This window comes from Strigops habroptila, chromosome Z, assembly GCF_004027225.2.
Source record: "Strigops habroptila isolate Jane chromosome Z, bStrHab1.2.pri, whole genome shotgun sequence".
Taxonomy (NCBI): domain Eukaryota; kingdom Metazoa; phylum Chordata; class Aves; order Psittaciformes; family Psittacidae; genus Strigops; species Strigops habroptila.
In genome coordinates, this window is record NC_044302.2 from 50,407,295 (window position 1) to 50,430,290 (window position 22,996).

The following is a 22,996-nucleotide window of genomic DNA, read 5'->3' on the forward strand; positions in this document are numbered from 1 at the left end:
CTAGTTCAGGAAATTAGTTGCTTTAGATATACAGAAAATTTGTACCACACAGAACTGTAGGATTTGCTGTCAGTAAAAGAAAAAAAGGAATAATGTTGCTTATTCATCAGCTGATTTAAAAAAACAGCTTTGCCTTTTATCAAGTGTTCAGAAGGCGCCAGCAGCTCCTTCCATTGTTCTCAATTGTTTGTACATTGTTCTCAACACTTTTTGCACTCAAGGTAGCAATAGCTCATTTGTAACTACAGGCGATTCATCAAAAGTAACAACTAGTGTAGCAGAATTTTCTGTAATAAAACTGCTAGAAAAGGCTCTGAGCAGAAAACGGTACAAAGGGAAATACTGACACCTTCAGAAGCTTTGTATTGATGTAGTGTGTGGTATAAAATGGCAGAAATGTAACCAAGCTATAAGCATTTTGCTTATAGATTCAGTTGTTAATAAACAGTGTTGATAAATCCCTGAAAGACGCTTTCTTTTTACCATAAAAACGTGTATCTTCAAATTTCAAGATAAAGTGCTATTGAATGGGATTCTCCAGTATCAACTGTATTATCTTGGAGGTAGAAATTCAGCCTCTGCTTTAGTTTATATTTTTATATATATGTGTGTGGGGGGGTTTTTTTTTTTTTTGCCTTCTGTGAGATTGACAGTTCATTTGTGTTAGATTTGAAAGTTACTAGTCCCTCTGACTAGAATTGGTATGAAATAAAGTAAGATAAGATGCCTGTACACAATCAGTGTTGATTATTTTGGAATGTTATCCTCCTGGAGTAAAGATTGGAAGTAAAAGAAAATGTTTAAACTGTCTATGAGTAGACTGTCTGCCTAAAATCATACAGCTTATGCTGTGTAGAGCAGATAGAAGTGCCACAGCTTGCTTCTGTGTTACATCCTCTTTTTCCGTTTTGTTTTGTTTTTTTTTTGGTAGCCTTCGCTGAAGTCACTGTTGGTTTCACTGTCCATTGGTATTCCTAGAACAGCATAATTCACTGGTTTGTGCTACAATTTTAAATTTTCCTTTCATCCTACTCCAGAGACTATTTAGTAAAAGGTGTCCCACTTGTTTTATTTCTTTCTTCATCTGTCATACTGGCCTTGGTAAATGTAAGAGATGGTATATATTTTCATCCGTCATCTGTGCATTGTGCCTCACTTAATGAATTATTCATTTGTTATATTATACATTGCAGCAGGCTGTGTATGTTTTGACACATGCAGAACACAAAAGCTGTGCTTTTGTATAGCACTGGGGGAGAGAAATTTTTGTAAACAGACGTTTCTCAGAGCAGCTTACTGTAGCACTGTTAAAATGAGTAATAATCATGAGTTATACTACATGCTCTGTGGGTTGCTTTTCTTCAGAAGAATATTTTTGTCTCTTGGCATCTATGATGTGGAGAGATGATCGCTTAAATAAAGGAAAATTTGCATACAAAATAAGATGGAGATGGTATAAGTGAGCACTGCTGAAAACAACATCACATGAAGTGATAACAACCTTAACAACAGCGTAAGTATCTTGTGCTCTGAAAAAAAGTCCCAGTTATCTGCAGTACTATTCAGATGCTAGGCAGCAATCAAGTGATATACAAATACTTTTATAATTCTGCAAGAGATTGTCCGAGTTTGGATTTAGGCTCAGGAACTTACTGAATTAAAAATGCTTGGTTCAAACAAGTCATCTCATGGTAATGATGACGCTCCAATCAGTTTTCTGCTGCCCTTGCCTGGCACAGTACCCCTTGAAAATAAACTGCTAGGTTTTGTAGTCACAGCTGCTCAGTTCTTCGCCACACATTTTCGTATTTGCTTAAGTCATGCTATTTGAAACGGTGTTAATGACAGCATCTTTCTTAAAGACATGGACAAAGGGAGTTGAAGAACCCTGAATGTGATAGAATCATGATTCCCAAAGATTCAGCAGAGGGAGACTTGTTCGCAGCGGCGGCTGTGGATGACCTAATGTCTGGAAGCCCATTTTAAAAAGTGTTTGTATAAATTCTGGTGGAAAAATCTGTCATTTCATATTTGATTTCCATTAGTTTGATAGATAGAGAAAGAATTGCTCTTGGTATTAATTCTGAACCATGATCGGACTTTGGAGGACAGAAATGAAATTATAACAGGAATGATTCTGAAGTGTTTTATGGCTGAGAAGAGGATGATCATTTGCATGATGTAATACCCAACCTGTTGCTTTTCTGCTGCTTGTATTGCTGGTACAGTGGGTTGTTTTGTTGGGTTTTTTATTTTGCAATATGCTACTAATTACTGTGTAATCAGCATGGAGGTGCTGTAAAGAGAATTGTTAGTACAATTCTGATCACTGTTACGTGTTGATGATTGAGTGGATTGCTTATCAGCTATGGGACCCTTGGATACTTCCATGAGATTTGTATACTTCAACAGGAGAAAACCAAATGAGATCTGTTGGGAAAGGACTACAAAACTAAGTTTAGTTTTAATTCTCCGGGACCTTCCCGATATGTGTCTGATGACACATAAAGGTTTAGGTAGCCCGAGACTTACATCAAGACAGTGAAGGCCGGTTGCTGGTCCATGTGCTGCTTTTATTGCAGTAGTAGCTGAGAAAAGCTGCTTACTTGCTATTGAAGTACAGGCTTCCAAAGTGGAGTGAGTTGGAGCTGACTCTGAAATCTTGTTGGTTTTCCTCAGCTGGTGCCCTTATTGTTGAAAGTTGGGTATGCAATATTAGCCATCCAGCCATTCCAAATATAATTCTGCTTGTGGTCAGCTGTTGTTTATGCTTACTCATGTTGCTGTTAGACTCATGATTTGCAATGAAAATGCTAAGTCAAGATTTGGTATTGTCATGGCACTGCAGCCTTGAAGCAGCTGAAGATGTTAGTGATCAAGTACAATCCTTAAAAAGATAAGATATAGTCCTTAAGATAGTCCCACTGATCATTTTTTCTGGTGAAGCACAGGTGATTAGGCATACCTGCTTCCTTACTTGACTGCATAAATACTTCGTAGTTGTGAATTTGTTGCAAGCAAGGCTCTCACTTGGCTGTTGGCAATTCCTATAAGACCCATTTGAAAGATACTAGGGTGCTTTTTGAGCTCCACACCTCAGATAGAATCAACTGTGGCTACATGGGGCTTGGACTCTTGTTTTTTTCGTTACTATCCAGATGATTTTGTTGTGATTAAGTTTGGCAAATTAAGACTTTTTGTAAGGAGTGCCATTTGTTTCACATAAACTTGAGCCTTCATCTCCAGTAGATCTTACATATATTTGAATCAAATTTCTTTCTTAGGTTTACCTGTATTCTTAGAGCAGAGAGGGCATTTGAAAGCTATTTGAAAACATCCGTTTCAAAGTCAGATAAAACTCTGGATAAGAGATGCTTTTTCTGTTTCATAGTTTAAGATTCTGTCGTCTGTGCTAGAACTGTACTGTTTTTGAATAGGAGTAATTTGGAGTCATCAACTTAACTAGTAATTAAAGCTGTTCTTCCAGCTATATGTTTGCGGATGCCATGTCAGAGGAAACGAAATACGCTGTAATCTTCACCAGAATCTGTAACAGAATGTGTAAAAATAACTATTTGAATGTCAGTAGAGAAACATTGCTGTTTGTGATCTCTCTCCATTGCTGCGTATTGTATCATGGGCTGCTTGCAGACCTTGATATATTGTGAAGAAGACACTGGGGGAGATGGAGTCTGTTCTCTAATATAAATACTGATAAAATTGCTGGTTTACAGCATGCATGATACAGATGTCATTTCAATCTCCACACACATTCATAGTTTTCTTGAGCTTTTGCCAAAAAATCTCGTAGCATCTTGCCCTTAAATGAAGTGCTCAATCCAGAACCCTTCTATCTGTAGAGGATACAGCAGAGAATCTAATAGTACTTGGTGGCAAATGCAGCAGTGTAAGTCAAAAAATTAGAATGTTTCACATGAAACTCTATGATCCTATAATTCTGTGACCTGTCACACTGACTCTTAAGAGACTTATGATTGCAAAAAAGAAACTTTTGGGTTTGGTGTTTTTGGGGTTTTTTTGTTGCTTTTTCCTTCCCCCGATTATATTAACTTTAAATGTTGTATGTAATATAAGCTTTTCCTTATATTATGTTAACCTACTCTTTTAAAACCAGTTATTTGTAGTGCATTCTCTCTCCTTAGTTCCAGTCATAGCATGTGCAAATTTCTGTATGATGTAAGGAAAATTTGACTTAAGTGAACAGTAGAAAATGTTAGCCTTTTAGATCATTTTGGAACTTGGGGGCAAAAGAGTCTTGGGAGTTGCCTTGAAGAAGCAACTTACGGAAGGTGCTTGTGAGAAAAAGGAAGAGAGGGAAGAAGTTCCTGGAAATAGAAGTACACTCTACAAGAAGTAGGTGTTATTCATTGCCTCATCAAAAGTGCAGAAGATAGAAAAAAATTGTCTAGGGTTACCATGTAAAGAGATTTGAAAAAACTGACAGTGTTTAGTAGATGAAATAATAGTAAAGTGTGTTCTCAGTAGTAAATACTTTAGTGATACTTGATAATTCTCCTTACTGTATAAAACCAACATACATATTGTTCATTCTCAAGCTTCGCATTTAGTAGTAGTTATATAAGCTGTGTATAGCAGTAGGGATCAATACTGTGTAGAAAAGTAATTTTTGTAATGCATTCAAGTAATTCAAGCAAATATCACTCCAGCACCAGCTGCTAAATTAGAGGAAGAGAAACTTAGGGGGGGGAAACAGCAAAATGCATTCCAAGTACAGCAGCTTCCTCCAAAGTATTAGGTACTCATGGCGCAGTAATGAAGCTGCACTGTCAGCAGGGTGCAAGGCCTTAGAAAAGTGAGTAATAACAGCATTCTGAATTACTATATACAGGCCATGTGTAGGATATAGAGGTAGTCATCTAACCTCAGCCTGAGATAGGAGCTTGATCACCATGGCATCATCACAGTTTCTGTAACCTGTTTTTAATGAATACTGTACTTTTTTTGTGTGTATGTTTCAGAGATCCAGCTTACTTTGATGAAAATTGGCTGAACAGGATCAAAACAGAAGTAGGAGATAACTGGAGGCTAAAGGTATTTGACTTTGCTTGTCTGCAAATCTGTATTTCAGTTCTTAGTAAAATGTAACCTAAATATTAGCATATTTCTAGATTATGACCTTGCTTTATAGTGCAGCGTATTGAATTTTAGACCATTTTAATTACTTATGGTTTTTATGTTTTTATAGTCCTGTACAGTTTAGTGAAAAAGATCTTTTGAGTTTGTAAATTGGTTTCAATATTTAAAAAGAAAATATTAAAATAAATTTTGTGCATTCATTACTTCTCTTTGTTTGTCAAATGTTGAGTGAAAGGGTTTTTTAAATGAAAAAGAAAGTAGCATTAAAGCAGCTTTGAGAAGCAGTTGCATAAAAATGGTAGAATAATAAGCAATTTATTTAAATAAAAATGGTAAAGTGTTTTTTCCTATTACTTGCTCAGTAGTTGTGCAGAGCTGACATTTGGGAGAGGAAGTTGTATTTTTGCTGTGTTGTTTGTACTCAGCATGTTTTTTAACCGCAGTCTATTTGCTGGGTCATTTGTTATCACTTGGTATTCTAGTACTTTCTCTGCAAACCTTAAGTTTTTTTAAATAGAATTTACAATGCTGTGGCTGAAGAACATAGTTGTACATGCAGATTTAAATGTAGTTTCTGACCAGTTTTGTTCAGAGAATAATATATGTAACTTTATAAATTGCCATTTCCAGCCTGACTCCTTGGGAAAACAAAATAGTGGTTTGTCTGTTAATTCATGTTTCCTATAAAACTATTTTGTTCTGGCCACCAAAACCTCTTCTGAACATCTTGGGGAAGGGCTACAACTGTGAAATGCTCTAGTAATTACAGGCTCATCAACATCACTGTCTGAATAGAAAGGACACACAAGTAAGTGCCACCTGAAACAAGGATGGATCATGCTGCTGCTATGTATGTTTTGACTAGGCTAGCAGACCTGTCAGTGTGGTCTCTGCTGCCTGGCCAGCTGGTTGCATGCCTTGGCTGCTTTAGAATGTTTTATCTTCTGGGGCTGCCAGCAAAAATGTGGGTACATTGATGAGGTTATATTGACTGGCTACTCAATAAAAGATGTCATCCCTAAAAAATAAAATCTTTAGTTCTGCTGCTTGAGACCAGTTAACTTCAATGAGCTTTTCAAAGCAACATATGGAATTGCAAGTGAACAGCTGGATATGTTTTATTTTTCTCTAAAATATTCCTGTTGCTTTTCTCTAAGGGATATTGAATTTAACAGCCGTTAAATTTGCAGAACAACAAATTGAGAACTGTTTGCTTTACTAGCACTGCAGCTGATTGAAAGCAGAGCAGTAGCTTCTGTATCTTTCATATGGAGCTTGAGGAATAATTTTTTTTATGTCTCCCACCAGTTGGCAAATACTAAGGTTTAGCAGGTGTGAATAAAAAAAAAATTGAAAAAAGCTAAAAAGCTGAGCAATCTGGTAGCTTCCTCATGAGATTGAGGTTGGAAAAACATCAGGTCGATTTTCAGTTTCTTGCTGATGTCACTCTTCCCCCCCCCCCCCCGATGTAAATGACAACATAAGACTTTATTTTTTTTAAATTTGTGTATAAATTTTTTATATACCACTTTCCCTTTTATGAAGAATACTAAAAGGCACAAATGTGATATTTTTAACTCTTGCTGTGTAACCAGGAAAGTAATCCTATACTATCCAACTGTTCCTCTTCTTCATATGTGAGTTAACACTATTAGTATTCTAGTTGTTCAAATCTCTTATCAGCCAATCGGTTTGTAGGAATGCTTTCAATTGGTGCATTTCTATTGTTTTGGTACTGGATTTAAAATGTAAAAAATGTACTCGTCCATAATTAGGATATAGATTTTCCTTCATATTTTAAGAAGTACCATGAGAAATTGTTACTGGGTTATCTCACTACCTCACAAGTCATGCTAATGAGCTAAATTACATTCTTGTTGCTAAACATGGTTGCCCTTTGCCTCTAATATCATATGGTGTAGTATTCACCACTTATGCAAGCTTTTGGTGTTATGAACCACATAAAAGAGCCAATCTAGTAGGGGAAGTTAAGAAAAAACAAACCAAAATGTAATGTGCAAGTAGTTCTATTTTGTGGAACAATGGTTAGGAGGGCCTGGTAGAGGTTAGTTTAGGCCTGATCCAGCCTTCCTAACCGCTGCTGAAAGAGATACTCAGAAAATCGTGCAGTTGTTAACTTTGAATTGGATGGTGTCCTGTTTATTCCTCTTTATTGGAATAAACAATTTTTTTTTCTTCAGCAGTTCACTTACTGACAACTGCAGGAATGCAGTTTTACGAAAAATATTTTTCATGTTACTGTACGAGTTTAAAACAAATATATAAATTTACAGGGATGTTTGTTCTTGGTTTCAGGGCAGGTCGTCTTGACTTGAGAGATTGAGCAACGCACAGGATAGAAAAAGGGAAATATTAGAACTCGGGGGACTTGGAAAGTGGGAAGCATTCAGCAAACATTCTGTGTTACAGCTGGCCAGATCTTTGTTGTGTTTACTGAAGAAACGTGTTTTTACTTTTTTGATGTTAAAATTTCTGGGGCATAGCGTACATCCATTTACAGAGAAGTTTGTTTTCCCTTCAACAAAAACCCCTACTCTCAATGCTGCCTTAACTGCAATTTTATGGTTGGGGGGAAAAAAGGGGGGCAAAGACATACCCATTTCCTGATGTACAACTGCACATTTTTATAGTCAGAGTTCAAACTGTGTACACACTAGTGCCAAAGAAGATAAAATGGCCTTTATTGAATCAAAAATGGGAGATGGCATACAAAATAATTCTGTTGCCAGAATTCTGCGGGAATGAAATTCCCTGATCAGGAAACAAGATTAGTACAGGAATACTAGTAATAGAACAAAAATTTGAACAGTTAAGGATTTTGAAATACACATGTCAATTCTGGCAGTTACAGAATAAGTTGTTGACTGTCTGAGTGATGGTATAAAAATAGGTTTTTTTTTTCCCCTTGCGTTCAGTATAGTCATACCTACCTTGGGAAAGGAAGGAAATATATTGTCAGCTTGATTTCTGGCTTTTTTTTTTTTCTGGACTTCTTGCTTTGGTATTCAGACTACAGTCTCAGTTTTAAGTACAGTTTTATTGATGTTTATGGTAGGAAGCTGTTCCATTTTGTTCCATGACTGAACAGGACATTCAAACAATAGGAGCCACTAGACTCTCTGCAACTAGTACAGTTTGAATGCTTTGTGTTTGGTACAATATTGCAAAATAGAATAACCACTGAAATTAGAGCATAGACTACTTAGTGCTGTAATCTGAGTAAACAAACATGATTTTTGAGAATTAATTTTGACTCCCTGCAGTAGTACAGGTATGTTTGTTCTGAATTCCTTCACGGTACAAGCTGGGTTGACTTGTTGAATAGTGGAAGCTAGTTTTCAGTGTGCAGTATCTTTCTGCTACTTTCTTGTTCCTTTGCAAGTGAAAGGAGCACTTATTCATAAGCAGCCTTTTAGAGAGTTGTTTTTGGTTTGGTTTGGGTTTGTTTGGTTGTTGGGGTTTTTTTTTGTTTGTGTTCGGTGGTGGGGTTTTTTTTTTGGTTTGGTTTTGTTTTTGTTGTGGGGGGTTTTTTGTGTTCTTTTTGTTTTTTTTCTAATAAGGGTGGGAGCTTGTCATATAGATGTTTTTCTGCAAGTGAGAAGCAGAGATTATACGTGTGTTGTAAGCCAGCATTCATTTCTGTAAAAAAGATAATTAGAAACTGATACATTTCATTCTGCTTCTGTATACCTTTAATTCCTAAGTCAACAATGTCTCCAAATACAAGTTTGATGTGAGAATGCTCTCTGTGTTCAGAGCACACTTAATTTATATTTTTTTTCCTTGTGATTTAACTTAAAGAATTTTCTGCATCTGTTCATTTAGGGATTTATTTTTGCAGAAGACAGGTTGGAAGGTTGGAAAGGGTTAACCCCCAAAGCTAGTGGTATAACCTTTCTCTAGGGTCCATTTATAATTGGTGAAGAAAGAGGTTCCCACAGAATGCAGTTTAGAGCAGAAACCCAATGTGTGTGGTGGGAACAATGCATGCACACTCTTCCTCCCTTCCCGGCCCCTGCTTTTAAGTGCAGCTGGAAAGAATATGTACCTTAATGAAATACCTGAAGCTGATTGATTAAGAATTCTCTCACCACTTGCAAGTTTGCCCTGGCAACACTTCCAGAAGCTATAAGGTTCTTAATTATAATTTGTGTGAAGGGAAATAGATCTGTATGTAATTATCCAGGGAAGATAACTACTGAACAGCATGTCAGAACATTGGGGTTCCCATTCAGACATGTCAGGACCTGAAATGTACAAGGATGAGTCAATTTATACAGAGTCTTCAGCACAGACAGGATTTCAGTCATACATGTGATATAAGGATAAATGCAAAATTGGGGACTGGCTGTCATAATGTGTGAGAGAAAACAAGAGGTTAGATAATCCATGTTCTCTTTTTGACAGCAATCAGAAGCTTAAGGGCATCTCAACTCCCCACTTCATCAGGCTTTCCTTTTGTTGCTCAAGTATATTTATAAAAAATGAAATCTAGACAGACTACCCTTACAGACCCTCAGTTTGCAACCAGTGAGTAAATTGTAATTAAATACAAACAGAGATTTCATATGACGGGGCGGGGGGGGGAACAACAGGAGAAAAGATCAAAGTCGTATGGTGTTGACAGATCATGTGTTGCCTTCAGTAACCCAGGGCACATCATGTCTCCTTTCATTCCAGTCAGTTTATCAAGTTAATGCTGTGTAATAAGGGTCAGTCTTATACTGAACAGTGTGTGTTAACTATGTAGTACTGTACTACAGCCAAGATGGTTGTAAACTGAGAGGGTAATGGTCATTCAACATAAGGAACATCCACACAGCTCTATATGGATATTAGTGAAATTTAGGTGTTCAAAGAATGAATGATAACATGCAGGTTCCCTTTGTGCATGCATTAGTTGAAAGCAGATGTCCTCCCCTTGGTAATGTGAGATTGGGGAAATAAACCATGAAATGAGAGATGGAAAAGAGGTTGAAAATGAATAGAGATTCATCTATTCTAGAAATATTTAGTAATACATCTATTGTGAGTTGTAACAGCTTTTGAAGTGAAATAAAGCATAGTTGCCACTATTTCTGCCCCCCCTTGTCCCCTCTGTAAGTTTTCTGTCTCATCTGACAAAGGTCTGGGTGCAGGGAATGGATGTGGAAGGGATTGGGAAGAGAGTGTTTCTTGTTTTTAAGAGAAAGAAGGAAATCAGGTTGCTGATGCAAATGAATAAGCATCCCGTGTGATCATGGGCTGATCTCCAAAGGATGGTACAGTGATTTATAGTCATGATTAATACTGGAAATTCTATCTGTTGTGTTCTATCATTGTGGTTCTGAGTTACCAGTTGGGCTTAAACCATGACAATGATTTAATGCTCTTTCTTAACCAGTTATAGTTAGATTTTGAACAACCATCACTTGCTGTGATTTAGAATTCTGATGTAATTTGTTGTCTTCAACACTTTCTTGTGCTGTTCTTAATTTTCATTTGTCTAAAGTCATCCTTTTAAGAACTTATGCTATAACCTGGCAAATGTTGTTGGACTTACTGAATTGAATCTCAAAATAGAAAACATTTGTAGTAGCTTCCCCATGATGATTCTCTGCCAGTGGCAGTAGAACCATCTAAGTGTACTCACTGCAGATGAGCTAAAGAAAAAAATCAAGAACCCTCTGAATAATACTGAAGATCATTGAGTTTAAACCAGTCTATAAAGAAGCTGATTTAGCCTTACAATTTTCTGATTGTGTGCCAAATAAAAAGATGGTACAGTTAACTCTTGAAAGCAAGTTATCTTAGTATTGCTGTTTGGAATAAAACATTACACGTTTGCTGTTTGGAATAAAACAGCAGTACTAAGTGGAATAAATTAGGACCTTAAAGACAAGATTTTTGTAAATTTTTTTTTCAGTTTGTTTGCTGTTTTCTTTTTCCAAGGATGCTGCCCTATATGTTAATTTTGATGGCACATTTTGATCAATATTGATTTTGTTCCAGCATCTCAAATCTAACTAAGCTTTGTAAAAGTTTTATGGAGGAATATGACTCTTCGTGTTTAGAGGATTTTAATTCAAACAATGCTTACAAGGGAAGGGGAAAGGAGGTGTTTTGTAGGTGGGTATCTTCCACTTTATTTCTCATTTTTGGGGATTATCTTCAAGTTCAAGGTTTCTCACAATATTCTCATCGGTAAACTGGATTTAAATTCTGCAACATGGCCTTTGCATTTCTGTGGCACTTTCCGCAGCAGACTCAGGTAAACTGCAAACCGGAAGATTTTAATGAATCAAGTTTGAAAATTACATTCCAATCAGTTCAGTATTCTTTGTGGTGATTTGACATCAAAATAAAATTATTTACATTTCTTTAAATTCTTAAGTCTGTTGCAGACTTTGGTTATGATTGTGCATAGCCTTTGAGTGGTGGTGGCTATTGCTTTTGGGCAGAGGTGTAATGTGTAATATTACAGAAATAGCATGTGTTTTGGAGTAGAAGGTGTAAACCTCAAACTAATTACTATGCTGTTATGGGAGGGACAGTATATGTTATATATGTGCTATTATGTAGCATCTCCATCTCTCATTCTAGGTTGTCAGAATATTTGATGTGTCACTTTTTAAGTCCAGGTGAATTTTTGTTTCTTGTATGACTTAAAGTTCAGTGATTATGAAGATAGTCAGGATGTTCTTATACCTTAATAAGAGGTCAGCTTTTCCCACTTGTTTCCAAAAGGGAGTGGATTAATAGGAATGAGAAAATCAGATCAGTATGACTTTGGATTTCATGGCTAAATCTTTTAGTGTGTGTGTAGCCTAAACTTCTTGAGTTTCTCTTAGAAAAGAGACCGCATCATGCTTTCACCACCTCCTTTTGTCCAGTGGCTGTTTTGAGTTTCACCCTGGATTTCAGTATCATGTTTCCTAACTGTTTTCTGAAGTGTTTCCTGAGATTTTTTGGAAGATTCATTACTTCTGTCAGTGGACAGAATCTCCCAGCTAGGTATTTTTGGAATGTAATTGAGACTATAGAAGTTACTGTGGGCTTTAAAGACAGTTAGGACTTGAGAGTTTTTGCTCTCCCTTCATTATAGTTCCACATTTTGCTGCTGTGGCTGTTGTAGCAGCAGCGCTTTGTGAATCCTAATTCATTCAGGTTCAATCTTTGCAGAACCTGTTTATAGACTTCATAGAATGATGATATCATAGGTTGGAAAGGACCCTTAATTTCATAGTAAATAAGGACCCTTAAGAGTCCAACCATTAACTTTAACAATACTAAGTCTGTTACTGTAAACCATGTCCCAAAATGCCAAATCTAAATGTCTTTTGCAGCCTGTTCCAGTGCTTGATAACCTTTTCAGTGAAGAAATTTTTCCCAGTATCCAATCTAAATCTTCCCTGGCAGAGCTCAAGGCGATTTCCTTGTGTCCTATTGTATGCTACTTGGAAAAAGAGACCAAACCCACGTTGCTACAATCTTCTTTCAGGTAGCTGTAGAGCGTGAATAAGATCTCTCCTCAGCCTCTGTTTCTCCAGACTAAACAAGCCCAGTTTCCTCGGCTACTCCTCTGTCTCAGGAGATAATAGTGCAATTGCTACTGTTATCTACGTTCCTTGCTTAAATACTTGGTCATTAATTGGTGGGAATCTGTAACTAGTTACTTTCAGCAAAAGATGATTTGTTTTCCTAAATATCACTTATGGAATCTGTTGGGCATTTTTATAATTTTAAAAGCACTCTCTCTCTCAGAGACTTGATGTAAATAGATTTTCGCCAGAAGGAGAGCAGTACTCAATACTAGAGAAGTGTGGCATAGATTTCATACAGCAGGAGGCACCTAATGGATGGCATTGGTTATGCAAGTGAACAGAAACTGTCTTTGTATAGCAGTGAAAGCATCACTGAGAAATGTGAATTTTGCCCTGATACTCTAAGACAGACATTCAGTTGTAAAGAACTGGGGGTGAGGGTGGCATGACACAGGGACAGGCACAAACAAAAACGAAAGAGCGAAGAGGAATAATTAATGAGAAGGTTAATAAATTAAGCTTACATAGGCTGGGAATAAAGGAGGATGTTGAGCAATAGCTGGTATTGGTTTGGGAGAAGAGGTTCATCTCTGCAAAAAGTAGATCACTAGGATACTTTAAGAAAAGAAAGGAGGAAAAGAATGTTTTAACTTCTAGTATAAAAATAATCCTAAGATATATAAGTACTCCAAAAAGATTCATGTTTAGAGTCTGATCTAAAGCCTATCCAAGACAATGTGATGTTTTTCATAAATTTAAATGGGTTCTGTCAATTAACAGAGATTTGTAATCAGGTCTGGAGTCTGATCATAAGGGACCATCTCATAACTTTGATGATTCTAATTAAACTGCCCAAACAGAAAGTTTCATTGTGCAAATAGGTGTATGATTCTTTTGTATGATTCTTCTGTGATTGCCTACTTTTTGATCATTTCTCTGTAATTTATTCCATGCATTTATCGTATTTCCTTCTTCTTCCTGTCAAATAGGTAAGCAACCTGAAGAAAATTTTGAAAGGAATATTGGATTACAACCATGAGGTAAGAACCATTTTAGGTAATCTACATCTAAATTCCTTTTTAGTTATGTAGCTAACCCGTTTAACGTAGATTATATTCTGCTGATTAAATTATGACTTTTTCTTGCAAAGTATTTGGCATACGGAGTGTTTCGTGGCCTATTCTCAAGTGTTAGCCTTCTGTAGAACTTCTCACCTACTTTATTGAATACTCAGAGCTTCCAGAGGAGTCTGATGTGCAAATTCTGTCATACAAATAGTAGAGGTCTTTGCTGACTACATTCCAATGATGGATCTATGTTTGATTTTCATCTCTCTCTCCCCGACTCCAGCTAAAGACTGCTGCTCTCCTTTTTTTTACCTTGAGAGACTAAAGAGCGTTTTTAGCCTTTCCCCACATTAAAATTTTCAATGAAATGTTTTAATCCTGAGATATTGAAGTCTGCCCTTGGCATTCCCTCTTAGACTATTGAGCAAACTCAGAATTGAACCACTCTGGAGGAGATACAATACAGTATTTTTTTCAGTGATGAATCTTCAGCTGAAATATGCTTTTAGTTTCAGTGATGTTTTGAGGCAAATTGATCTGTACAGGCTGCAGCATAAAATCCATAATATGTATGTTCTGGACATTGCCTGTTTCAAAATACTAGCTTGTCATAAATACTTTGGAGAGGCAGGTGTTTGTTAACAAACTGAAGTCTTCAAAAAGGAATAGATTTTTAGAAAGAAAAAGTTAAACTCATAAGCTGAAATAAATTTTGAAAATTGATGGTAAAGCAAGATGGTTATAATTGACATTCTAGAAAGAAAAAAGTGAGGTTTTTTTATTATAGAAAATTAGTATTTTTATGACAAAGTGATGCCAGCCTCTTTTCGGCTATTTAGTATGTATGCTGATTAAGTTTCTGTGGTGAAAACTTTACTACTAAGCAAAATTTGAGCTGTTTCAAGCTGATTAAGTTCTGCAAAGACAATGCACATTTGTAAGTTTGACTGGATGTTGATTTGGGTTTTGTTTTTGTTTTTTTTTCTGTTGAGGCAATGCTTGTGGTGATAATGGGGATGACCTGGATTCTGCTATGAATCTTGGTTATGTTTTCCTCAACCTCATTCCCTCTCCTAGCAGTCATCTTCTACAGAAATATAGATGTGAATGTATATGGATTTTACCTGATGTAGCTAAAAGCCTTTGAAAAGTGCATATGCTAATTTCGTTAATCTTCAGAAATTTCTGTTGCATTCAGGAGAACAGTTTTTCAATAGCTGTCCTACGTTGCTGTCTTTGTCAATTATAGTATGGTAGAACAAGAAGATAAAGTTATCTATTTATAGCTTGCACACTTTGTTATGCCCCAATAATCTTGCTACAGAACTCTAAGCTCTGGAATTGAAACTAACATTTTTTTTTTTTAAAGGTCTTTCATATTTATTTTTTTTAAAAGGAAGATCATGCTCTTTTTCATCTCAAGATATTTATTGCAGAGTCTATAGTTTTCATATTTCTTTTTTTTTTTTTGTTGAACTAAAATTATATCTTTTATTTACTTCAAAATCCTCAATTTCAAAATCCTTCACATCCTTGGCTTCTTCATAGTGCCTGCTGATATGCCTCTTCCCTTCAGCTTTCTTTAACAGCAATTATATTATCAGTAACTATGAAGTATTATTAATTTAAATCTGGCATTGATTTTGAAAGAAATTCAGCAACTACAGCATATATAAACATCAGATTTGTATAATTCAAAGAATATTGTGGTTTACTGTATTATAGCAGTATATATACAATGGTAGTGTTTTCCATTGTGCTTGATGCATTCATACTCTCATTAGAATGACCTAAAGGAAGTCTATTCCAACAAGAATGAATCTGGGTCCTTTAAAGTATACAGAGATTTTTAGTAGGGTTGGTGGTCAGTTGGAAAGCTGTTAAAAAAATAATGCTGCAATAGAAAAAACAGTAACTAAAACAAGAACAAACTCAACTACAACAATTCCATAAAGCCCAACCCTGGAAAACTTTTGAATGGCTTGATTTCCATGTATTCTTCATATACCTCAGTTAAGTGTTTTTCACAAATATCTTTACCTAATTTACTGTTTTTCTTGAGTATTAACATGAAAAAGGGCTTCCAGCAAACAAATGACTGATTGCCTCCACAGTCTTTGTTTCTTTACTGCACCCTGCTTAAGAAGTGACAGTTTCTCTTTATCTGCAATTAATGTGTCAGAGCTGTGTTTAATTCCATATTTCATATTCATATTTTCAGCCCCCTGAAAGCTCTTTATGAACAATTTGGCAGAATTGTTTAATTCCTTCTACTGACAATCATTAATGTAAATCCTTCTTAATTATAAATAAGATTACATTAATTGTAAGTCACATGGGGGATTTTTTTGTTTTGTTTTGTGTGGTCTTTGGTTTTGGGTTGGGTTTTTTTTTCCCTGCATGTGGGCTGTTTAATTATGTATTGTACTACTATGTCAAGTTCTCTTCCATGGAACTAGCTTTTATAGCTCTGAGACTTGCTACATATCCTTAAATTTTCTAAAAGTGTGAGGCCAAGTAATTGAGTTTTTAATGTCTTATTTTTGTCATCCATCAGTGCTAGACACATGTATTGTGCAAGTGCAATATTTCAATCTGTCTTTTTAGTGGTAAGAAATGTGAGACTTATGTATAATATTTTGTGCATCATAATGTGTTTTTAGGTGATAGATTTCTTTTTAATGGAATGCTTTAAAAAAAATCTGATTATCCATGTGCTGTTGATCACCATGGAAGCCTGCCTTTGTTACCTTTCTTTTCTGAAGAAAAGAATCTTGCTAAGTTTGAAACTAATAGATGCTCATTAGTTGAAACAGTTGGGTTTGTGTTCTCCCAAATATTAGTCCTGTCAAGCAGCATGGTTTAATATTTAGATGTTAGGTATTAGGCAGTTTTAAAGGTGGATTGAAAACTCTGTTAAAGTATGAGCGAACTGCTCTTGTTGCTTCTGAATCATCTTTGTATTTTGAAGTTTATGTATGTATATGTGTAGTGATACAGTCATGTATGTACTGGGTTTTTACACAGATTCTAGGGCAACAGATTAATGACTTCACCCTTCCTGATGTTAACCTGATCGGAGAGCATGCTGATGCTGCGGAGCTTGGAAGAATGCTTCAGCTTATTTTGGGATGCGCTGTGAATTGTGAACAGAAGCAAGGTATTAAATTTTGAAAGCATGTTTTCTCCCAGCCAGTGAATGAAAATCCAGGTCGTTGTGTGAATACTTAGGGGAAAAATTATATCTCTCAGGTTGCTGTCAGAGACAAATGTATTTTTTTCAGTGGTGACATTATTTTGTCCTACATTTAATAACTGTTGTTTTGTTGTAAGCTTCACTACTTTTGGAGTCTCAAACTGTGCAACTGGTTTTGCTTCCAATGTACATATTTTCAGTTTTTGTTTGCTGAACCATCAGTATGACTGAGGATTGGTCTGAAGATGTGATCTAGGTTGTTGTAGTTTCTGAGACTTTTGCATGGGATTGACAAATAAGAAAGAGTAATGTTGGCAACCATGCCCTCTGGGCAGCAGCTGAAGACCAAGCATGCTACCTTAAAGGAATCCAAAATATCAGTCGAGGCATCTGTTAGGCGATTGAATCCCACTTCAGCAGTCACTGAAAAGAGACTTCTACCTCTCTTGACTCCCATGGCACTCACTGTCTTTCTGACCCGCCCAGGTAAAACAGGGACCCATTTATTTTTCCTGCAGGTGCCACAGCGAATGTGATGAACAATGGAGATGCTTGTTGAAGTGTCCCAAATCTCCTGCCCTAAAGTTGCCTTGGGTGCAGCTTATCTTATAGTTACCCAGTTGCCCTAAATTACAGGGCAGGTAACCTAAATTCAAGCCAGGTTAAGGTAACAAAGCAACTACAGCTATTTATTCTTAACATTTAAAACAGGAAGCATAGTAACATGTTTATAAAATACATGTGTAGGTAAATAAAACCCTGCTTACTCTATTTACATTAAAGTCACATCAAATATCTGTCCGTTCCTAATTTAACTCATTTTGGTTTCCTTTCTGTCAAAATGACAACCAGAGTTCCAGGCCTTTTGTCTTCTCTTGCATGGCCCATTTTAGCTTTTATAGCTAGTTTCCCCTTTTCAGTTTTCTCAGGAATGAAAAAGTAAAAGGGACTTATTTGTGATACAGCACAGAAATAAGAACAGAAACCAAGAACGTATAAAAAAATACCTTGAATTGAGGATGCCGTAGGAAGGCAGGACATTATTGTTAAACTTACGGAAAAGGACAGCCTATGCGTGGATTGTGTACTTGTATAGCCTGAATAGTTTGGGAACAAGGTGAGAAAATGAGTTATAAGTAGTTATTTCAGAAGTGTGAGATGCCAGGAGGAAAAAAATGGATGACAATCATGCACTTTTTTTCATTGATGCAAAGTTCCAATGAGCCTGGATTTATGCCGAATAGACTTCTGATAAATTCTTAACTAAGTTTGTTGGGGTGGGATTTGACTGATGGTTATGCCTTTCAGTGTCATCTGTGACACATCATTTTGTAGGAAGGATGCAGCTTCTGACCTCATGATCTGTGTGACTTGAGTTTCAATAGTAACATTTCAGAATGCTCTTATTTTCAGAGTACATCCAGACCATAATGATGATGGAAGAATCGGTTCAACACGTTGTCATGACAGCCATTCAAGAGGTATGCTCGGATGCCTACAGAGTATAAAAGTTCAGCCTTTCAGCCTGCTTTTTTACACTGTGGAAAAACTTAGTTGGAAGTAAAGAAAATAATGGGCATAGATTTTGCCATTTTACATTTAAAGAAAAAAAAATTTAATTTTGCTTAGAAAAGCTTGCTTTATGTCAAGGAACTTTGATTGAATGTCCCACTTTTCTTTAAATCTAGAAGATTGAAACTTCTAGATATTTTTGTTACTGAGTTTCCTTTCCTTTACCTTTCCCACCCTGTGACTCCTGAAGTGCACTAGACTGCTCTTATTATACGAGTAACTAAATACTCTAGAATTTCTTCAAAATTTGTACCTTGAAATTGCAAAACTCCATGAACTGTTAATTTTATTTACTTTTTTTTTTTTCTGGACAAGTGAAAAGAAGGAGAAATGGATGGAATTCTTTTATCAGCTGTACTTTTATGAGCAGGCTAATGAAGTTATTTGTGCTAATATTTTTTTTCAAGTTAGTAAGTATACTGCAGTGTATTTTGTAAAAGTGCTGTTCAGTAGTAAATCAAAACCACCGTGAAAATTAAACCACTACAGCTATGAAGTCCCCGTGTGACTTTTTAGGAGGTCGAAGTGCCTATAAGTGCCTATAAGTCTTCATAGGTGAAGGTTTGCTGCAGGGCAGGCAACTGAAGGAAAGCAGGAAATCTGTGTAATCCCATTTCTTTGGACCTGAAGAAGACAAACTAAAGCCCACATTGACCACTAGAGCAATTTCACTCTTCTGTAATGTCTGAATATAAAGGTGCCCATGAGCCTGCATGGACCTCATCCCTTGTTATCGCTTTGACCAGTGCTGTATCCTTGCAGTTGTACATGCTGTGGTCTGTGTGGACTGCTATCTATCACACTGGAGAGAGGACTTTTGAAATGAGCATTGAAAGAATCCTTATGCTGAGTCATTTCCAGTCAATGCTGCAAGCACCAGTTTGCTTGAGTTTTGGGATATTTTACTTTAGCATTCTTCCTAACTAATACAATGCTGTGATGGATTTTCATAATGTAGTCTTTTATTAAACCCAACTTTCAGCATCACTTTTTTCTGTCCTGGCTTAAAATAGAAAACCTTCTCTTATCCTTCCTCTTTTTGTTGAAAATCTCCTGGTTTATTTTTTTGTGAAAACCTCCTTCATTTCATAAAATATCCAGATCTGAAGCAGCCCACAATTTTCGATATTTAATGAGTAGGCATTGACTTGTTTAGTGTTTGTGCCCTTTCTCAGAGCTGAGGAGTAGAAGTGGGGAGAAATCAAGATGGGGGTATGTTCATCTGAAGCAGATTTTTGAAACTCAGTGAATCAAAAAGCTTACTATTCAGGTACTGATGCAGTTCTGAGTGATTTTAATGCTACCTTCCACGCTGCTTAGAAATCCAATGCATTCCAAACCAAATGAGGAGCATCTTGGGTGCTTAACAAAGAGGTCAGAAAGTGTCTCAAACTTGTAGAGCGGGACCTACCTCCATTATTTTTCAGTGATCTTGTAAGTCTGCAGAGGTCCCAGTTAACTGGAGGCTGGCAAAGGTCCCAATTTTCAAGAAGGAAAAAAAGGAAGACCCTAGTAATTACAGGCCTGTCTCACTTCAGTGCCTGGCAAAATTACGGAGAAGGTTATTCTGGGATTTACTGAAAAACATGAGAGAGTCAAGCAGTCATTGGTCCTAGCCAACAGGGGTTCATGAGGAAAAAGTTCTGCTTAACTAACTTAATTTCCTTTTTTGACAGGGTCACCCATCTAGTTGACCAAGGGAAGCCAGTAGATGTGGGTGGTTTTGGATTTTAGCAAAGGTTTTGATACTGTCTCTCACAGTATCCTTCTGGACAAAATGTCCATCATACATTTAGATGAGTCCATAATGCGTAGGGGTGAGCATTTACTGGTGAGTTGGGCTCAAAGAGTTATAATAAATGGTGTTTACATCAGGCTGGTGGCCATCAGCAATGGTGCTCCACAGGAGTGATTTTAGGGTCACTGCTGTTTAATGTTTTACTAAATAATCTGGACACAGGAATCAAATTTACAATCAAATTAAGGCAGTTTGCTGGTGATACTAACCTAAGAGCAGCTGTGCACTCCCTCAAGGGCAGAGCGACCTTACAGAGTGATCTAGATAGTCTTAGGAGTTGGGCAATCACCACTGTATGAAATTTAACAGGAGCAAGTGCTGGATTCTCCACTTCAGATGAGGTAATCCTTATACATACAGAGGATGAGAAGCTGGAGAGCAGCCCTGCAGAAGGAGGTCCAGGGGTTTGGGTTAATGGCAAGTTGAATGAGTCAGCAGTGTGCCCTGGTAGCCAAACAGGCCAACTGTGTCCTGGGGTGCATCAAGCACAGCATAGCTAGCTGGTTGAGGGAGGTGACTGTCCCACACTGCCCTGGTGCAGCCCCACCTTGAGTACTGGGTGCAGGTTTGGGCACTGCAGTATAAGAAGGACATCAAACTATTAGTGTCTCCAGAGGAGAAGTGACCAAGATAGTGGAAGATTTCGAGGGCTTATGAGGAACAGAGGTCACTTGGTTTTGTTCAGCTTGGAGAAGAGAAGGCAAAGAGTGACCTCATGGGAGGCAGTAGAGTGGGGAGGTGCTTATCTATGGTGATTGTAACAGAACACAAGGAAATGGAATGAAGCTGCATCAGGGGAAGATCAGATTGAACATTAGAAAAGGTTTCTCAGCAGGAGGGTGGTTGGTCACTGGAACAGGCTCCCCAGGGAAGCGATTCATGGCAACAAGCTTGTCAGAGTGCAAGGAGCATCTGGACGATGCTCTCATTCATATGGTTTAGTTTTAGTTAGTCCTGCAAGGAAGTGATTCCTGGCAACAAGCTTGTCAGAGTTCAAGGAGCATCTGGACGATGCTCTTTGTCATATAGTTTAGTTTTAGTGAGGCCTGTAAGGAGCAGGGAATTGGACTCTGATCCTTATGGGTCCCTTCCAACTCAAGATATTCTGTGATTCTAACAAGAGTTCAGATCGAGAGCTGCACCTGCAGTCTGTGATTTTGAGGGGTGAAACTTCACTGCATTTAAGGAGGTTTTTCTAGGACTCAGAGCAGCTCTCAGAATCCAAGTGGCTTGAACTAAGCAATATGTAGGAGACATCAAATAAAGTGCCTAAGAAAGTAGCTGTGTATGTGTATTTGAAAAGTTGATATGTCACCTAATCCAAACATTTCAAAGCATTTGATATGCAGGTACTCTTTCTTCAAAATTAGGTATGTAAGAAGACCTCTCTAAGCTTTACTGAGGTATTATATAATTCATTTTCCTGTTTCAGCAAAGCACATATAAGTGCTTTTTGATACTTCTCTTGTTTTCATAAATCATCTTATTCATGAAAGTATTTCATGATGTACAGAAGAACAAGCCTCTGCCCTGTTTTCTCTGGGTTTTTTTTTTTTACGTGAATAAGCTGGGTTTTAAATGGAAGGAGAAGCATATTATGTGTTAAATTTTATTTGGCTATTTTGGTTTTTTTCATACCTTGTTACTTCAGCATTTCCTTTCTCCACTGATTTAAATCTTTAAAATTTTAATAATAAAACATGCCTTATGCTCCATAAAGGTTTTATAAATTGAAAAATGCTTTTAGTTTATTTTTTCAGTACAGTCAAATTGATCTGGTGTGTTGCCACCACCTAGATTCTTAGATTCTTCTAATCTGCAGGTGTGCATTTCTAAATGCAAGCTGCGCACAAGACAGAGGAAGACCAAGAATGATACAGCTATCAAAAATATTGCAGAAAAATATTACATAATTATAAATTATGTATTGTGTTGTATATTGTGTAGTATATTCCAGTATTCTGTTTATATCATTATAATCTATTATTACTTGCAATTGATATATTACTATGTATATTATAAGATATATTTTTAATTTTGTAATTTGCAATTTTGTTTTTAAAAGCCAAAGCTTTCTCCTTATGGAAATTATTTTAGCTATTAGGTATTTCTCTTTCCTTTCCTTTCTTTGACATCTTTGGCAAATTCTGCTGTCATTTTCCCAAGTCTTTTCTTTGCGGTGCCAAGTTCATCATTGATGAAAGTGGTAGCTGGGGAAATTGCCTTCATCAAAGGTCAAAACTTGCCTGGGGTGCAAAGCAAAAGGTACTTCCTGTCTGGATTAATACCAACTGTGTTACTTCCGCAAAGTAGAAACTGTTTGTGTTTGGCTTTTTCCCCTCCCTGTATTTTGTCATGACTGTTTAAAGGTTCATCTTGTCTGAAGTAAAAGTGTTTTTTGAATATCTGGCAGATGATAGAAAAATATTTCATTGGGTCTGCTAGTAGTAGTGAAGGAAGAAGAATGTCCAGCTGCATTAAAGGATTACACTGTGTCATACACAGCCTCGTCTCTTAAAAAGCAAACAAATCAAAAGATGTTTTAGAAAAGAAAAACAACCTTCTGAATACAGAAGCTGGATTTTCACATTGTTTTATGGGCACTTAAATGAGGTTAAACAGTATTAGTAACTGTAGAAGCAGCATTTCAGATAAAACAAATGTTTTGAACTTCTAACATCATTGACTAAGTGGTGCAGCT

At 36.7% G+C, this 22,996-nt stretch overlaps 1 protein-coding gene across 7 annotated transcripts in view; it reads left to right on the forward strand.

Annotated features, from left to right (window-relative positions):
- The window catches only part of HOOK3 (hook microtubule tethering protein 3), a 90,350-nt gene that overhangs the window by 20,519 nt on the left and 46,835 nt on the right, over window positions 1–22,996 (forward strand). For 3 of the 7 annotated variants that reach the window (XM_030470456.1, XM_030470457.1, XM_030470462.1), the window contains exons 3-7: window positions 5,001–5,073; window positions 13,652–13,702; window positions 16,757–16,889; window positions 18,339–18,406; window positions 22,462–22,560. In XM_030470456.1, the coding sequence (XP_030326316.1) occupies window positions 5,001–5,073; window positions 13,652–13,702; window positions 16,757–16,889; window positions 18,339–18,406; window positions 22,462–22,560 (424 nt within the window). The remainder of the gene's footprint in view (window positions 1–5,000; window positions 5,074–13,651; window positions 13,703–16,756; window positions 16,890–18,338; window positions 18,407–22,461; window positions 22,561–22,996) is intronic. The other 4 variants (XM_030470459.1, XM_030470460.1, XM_030470461.1 and 1 more) reach the window with 2 other exon arrangements.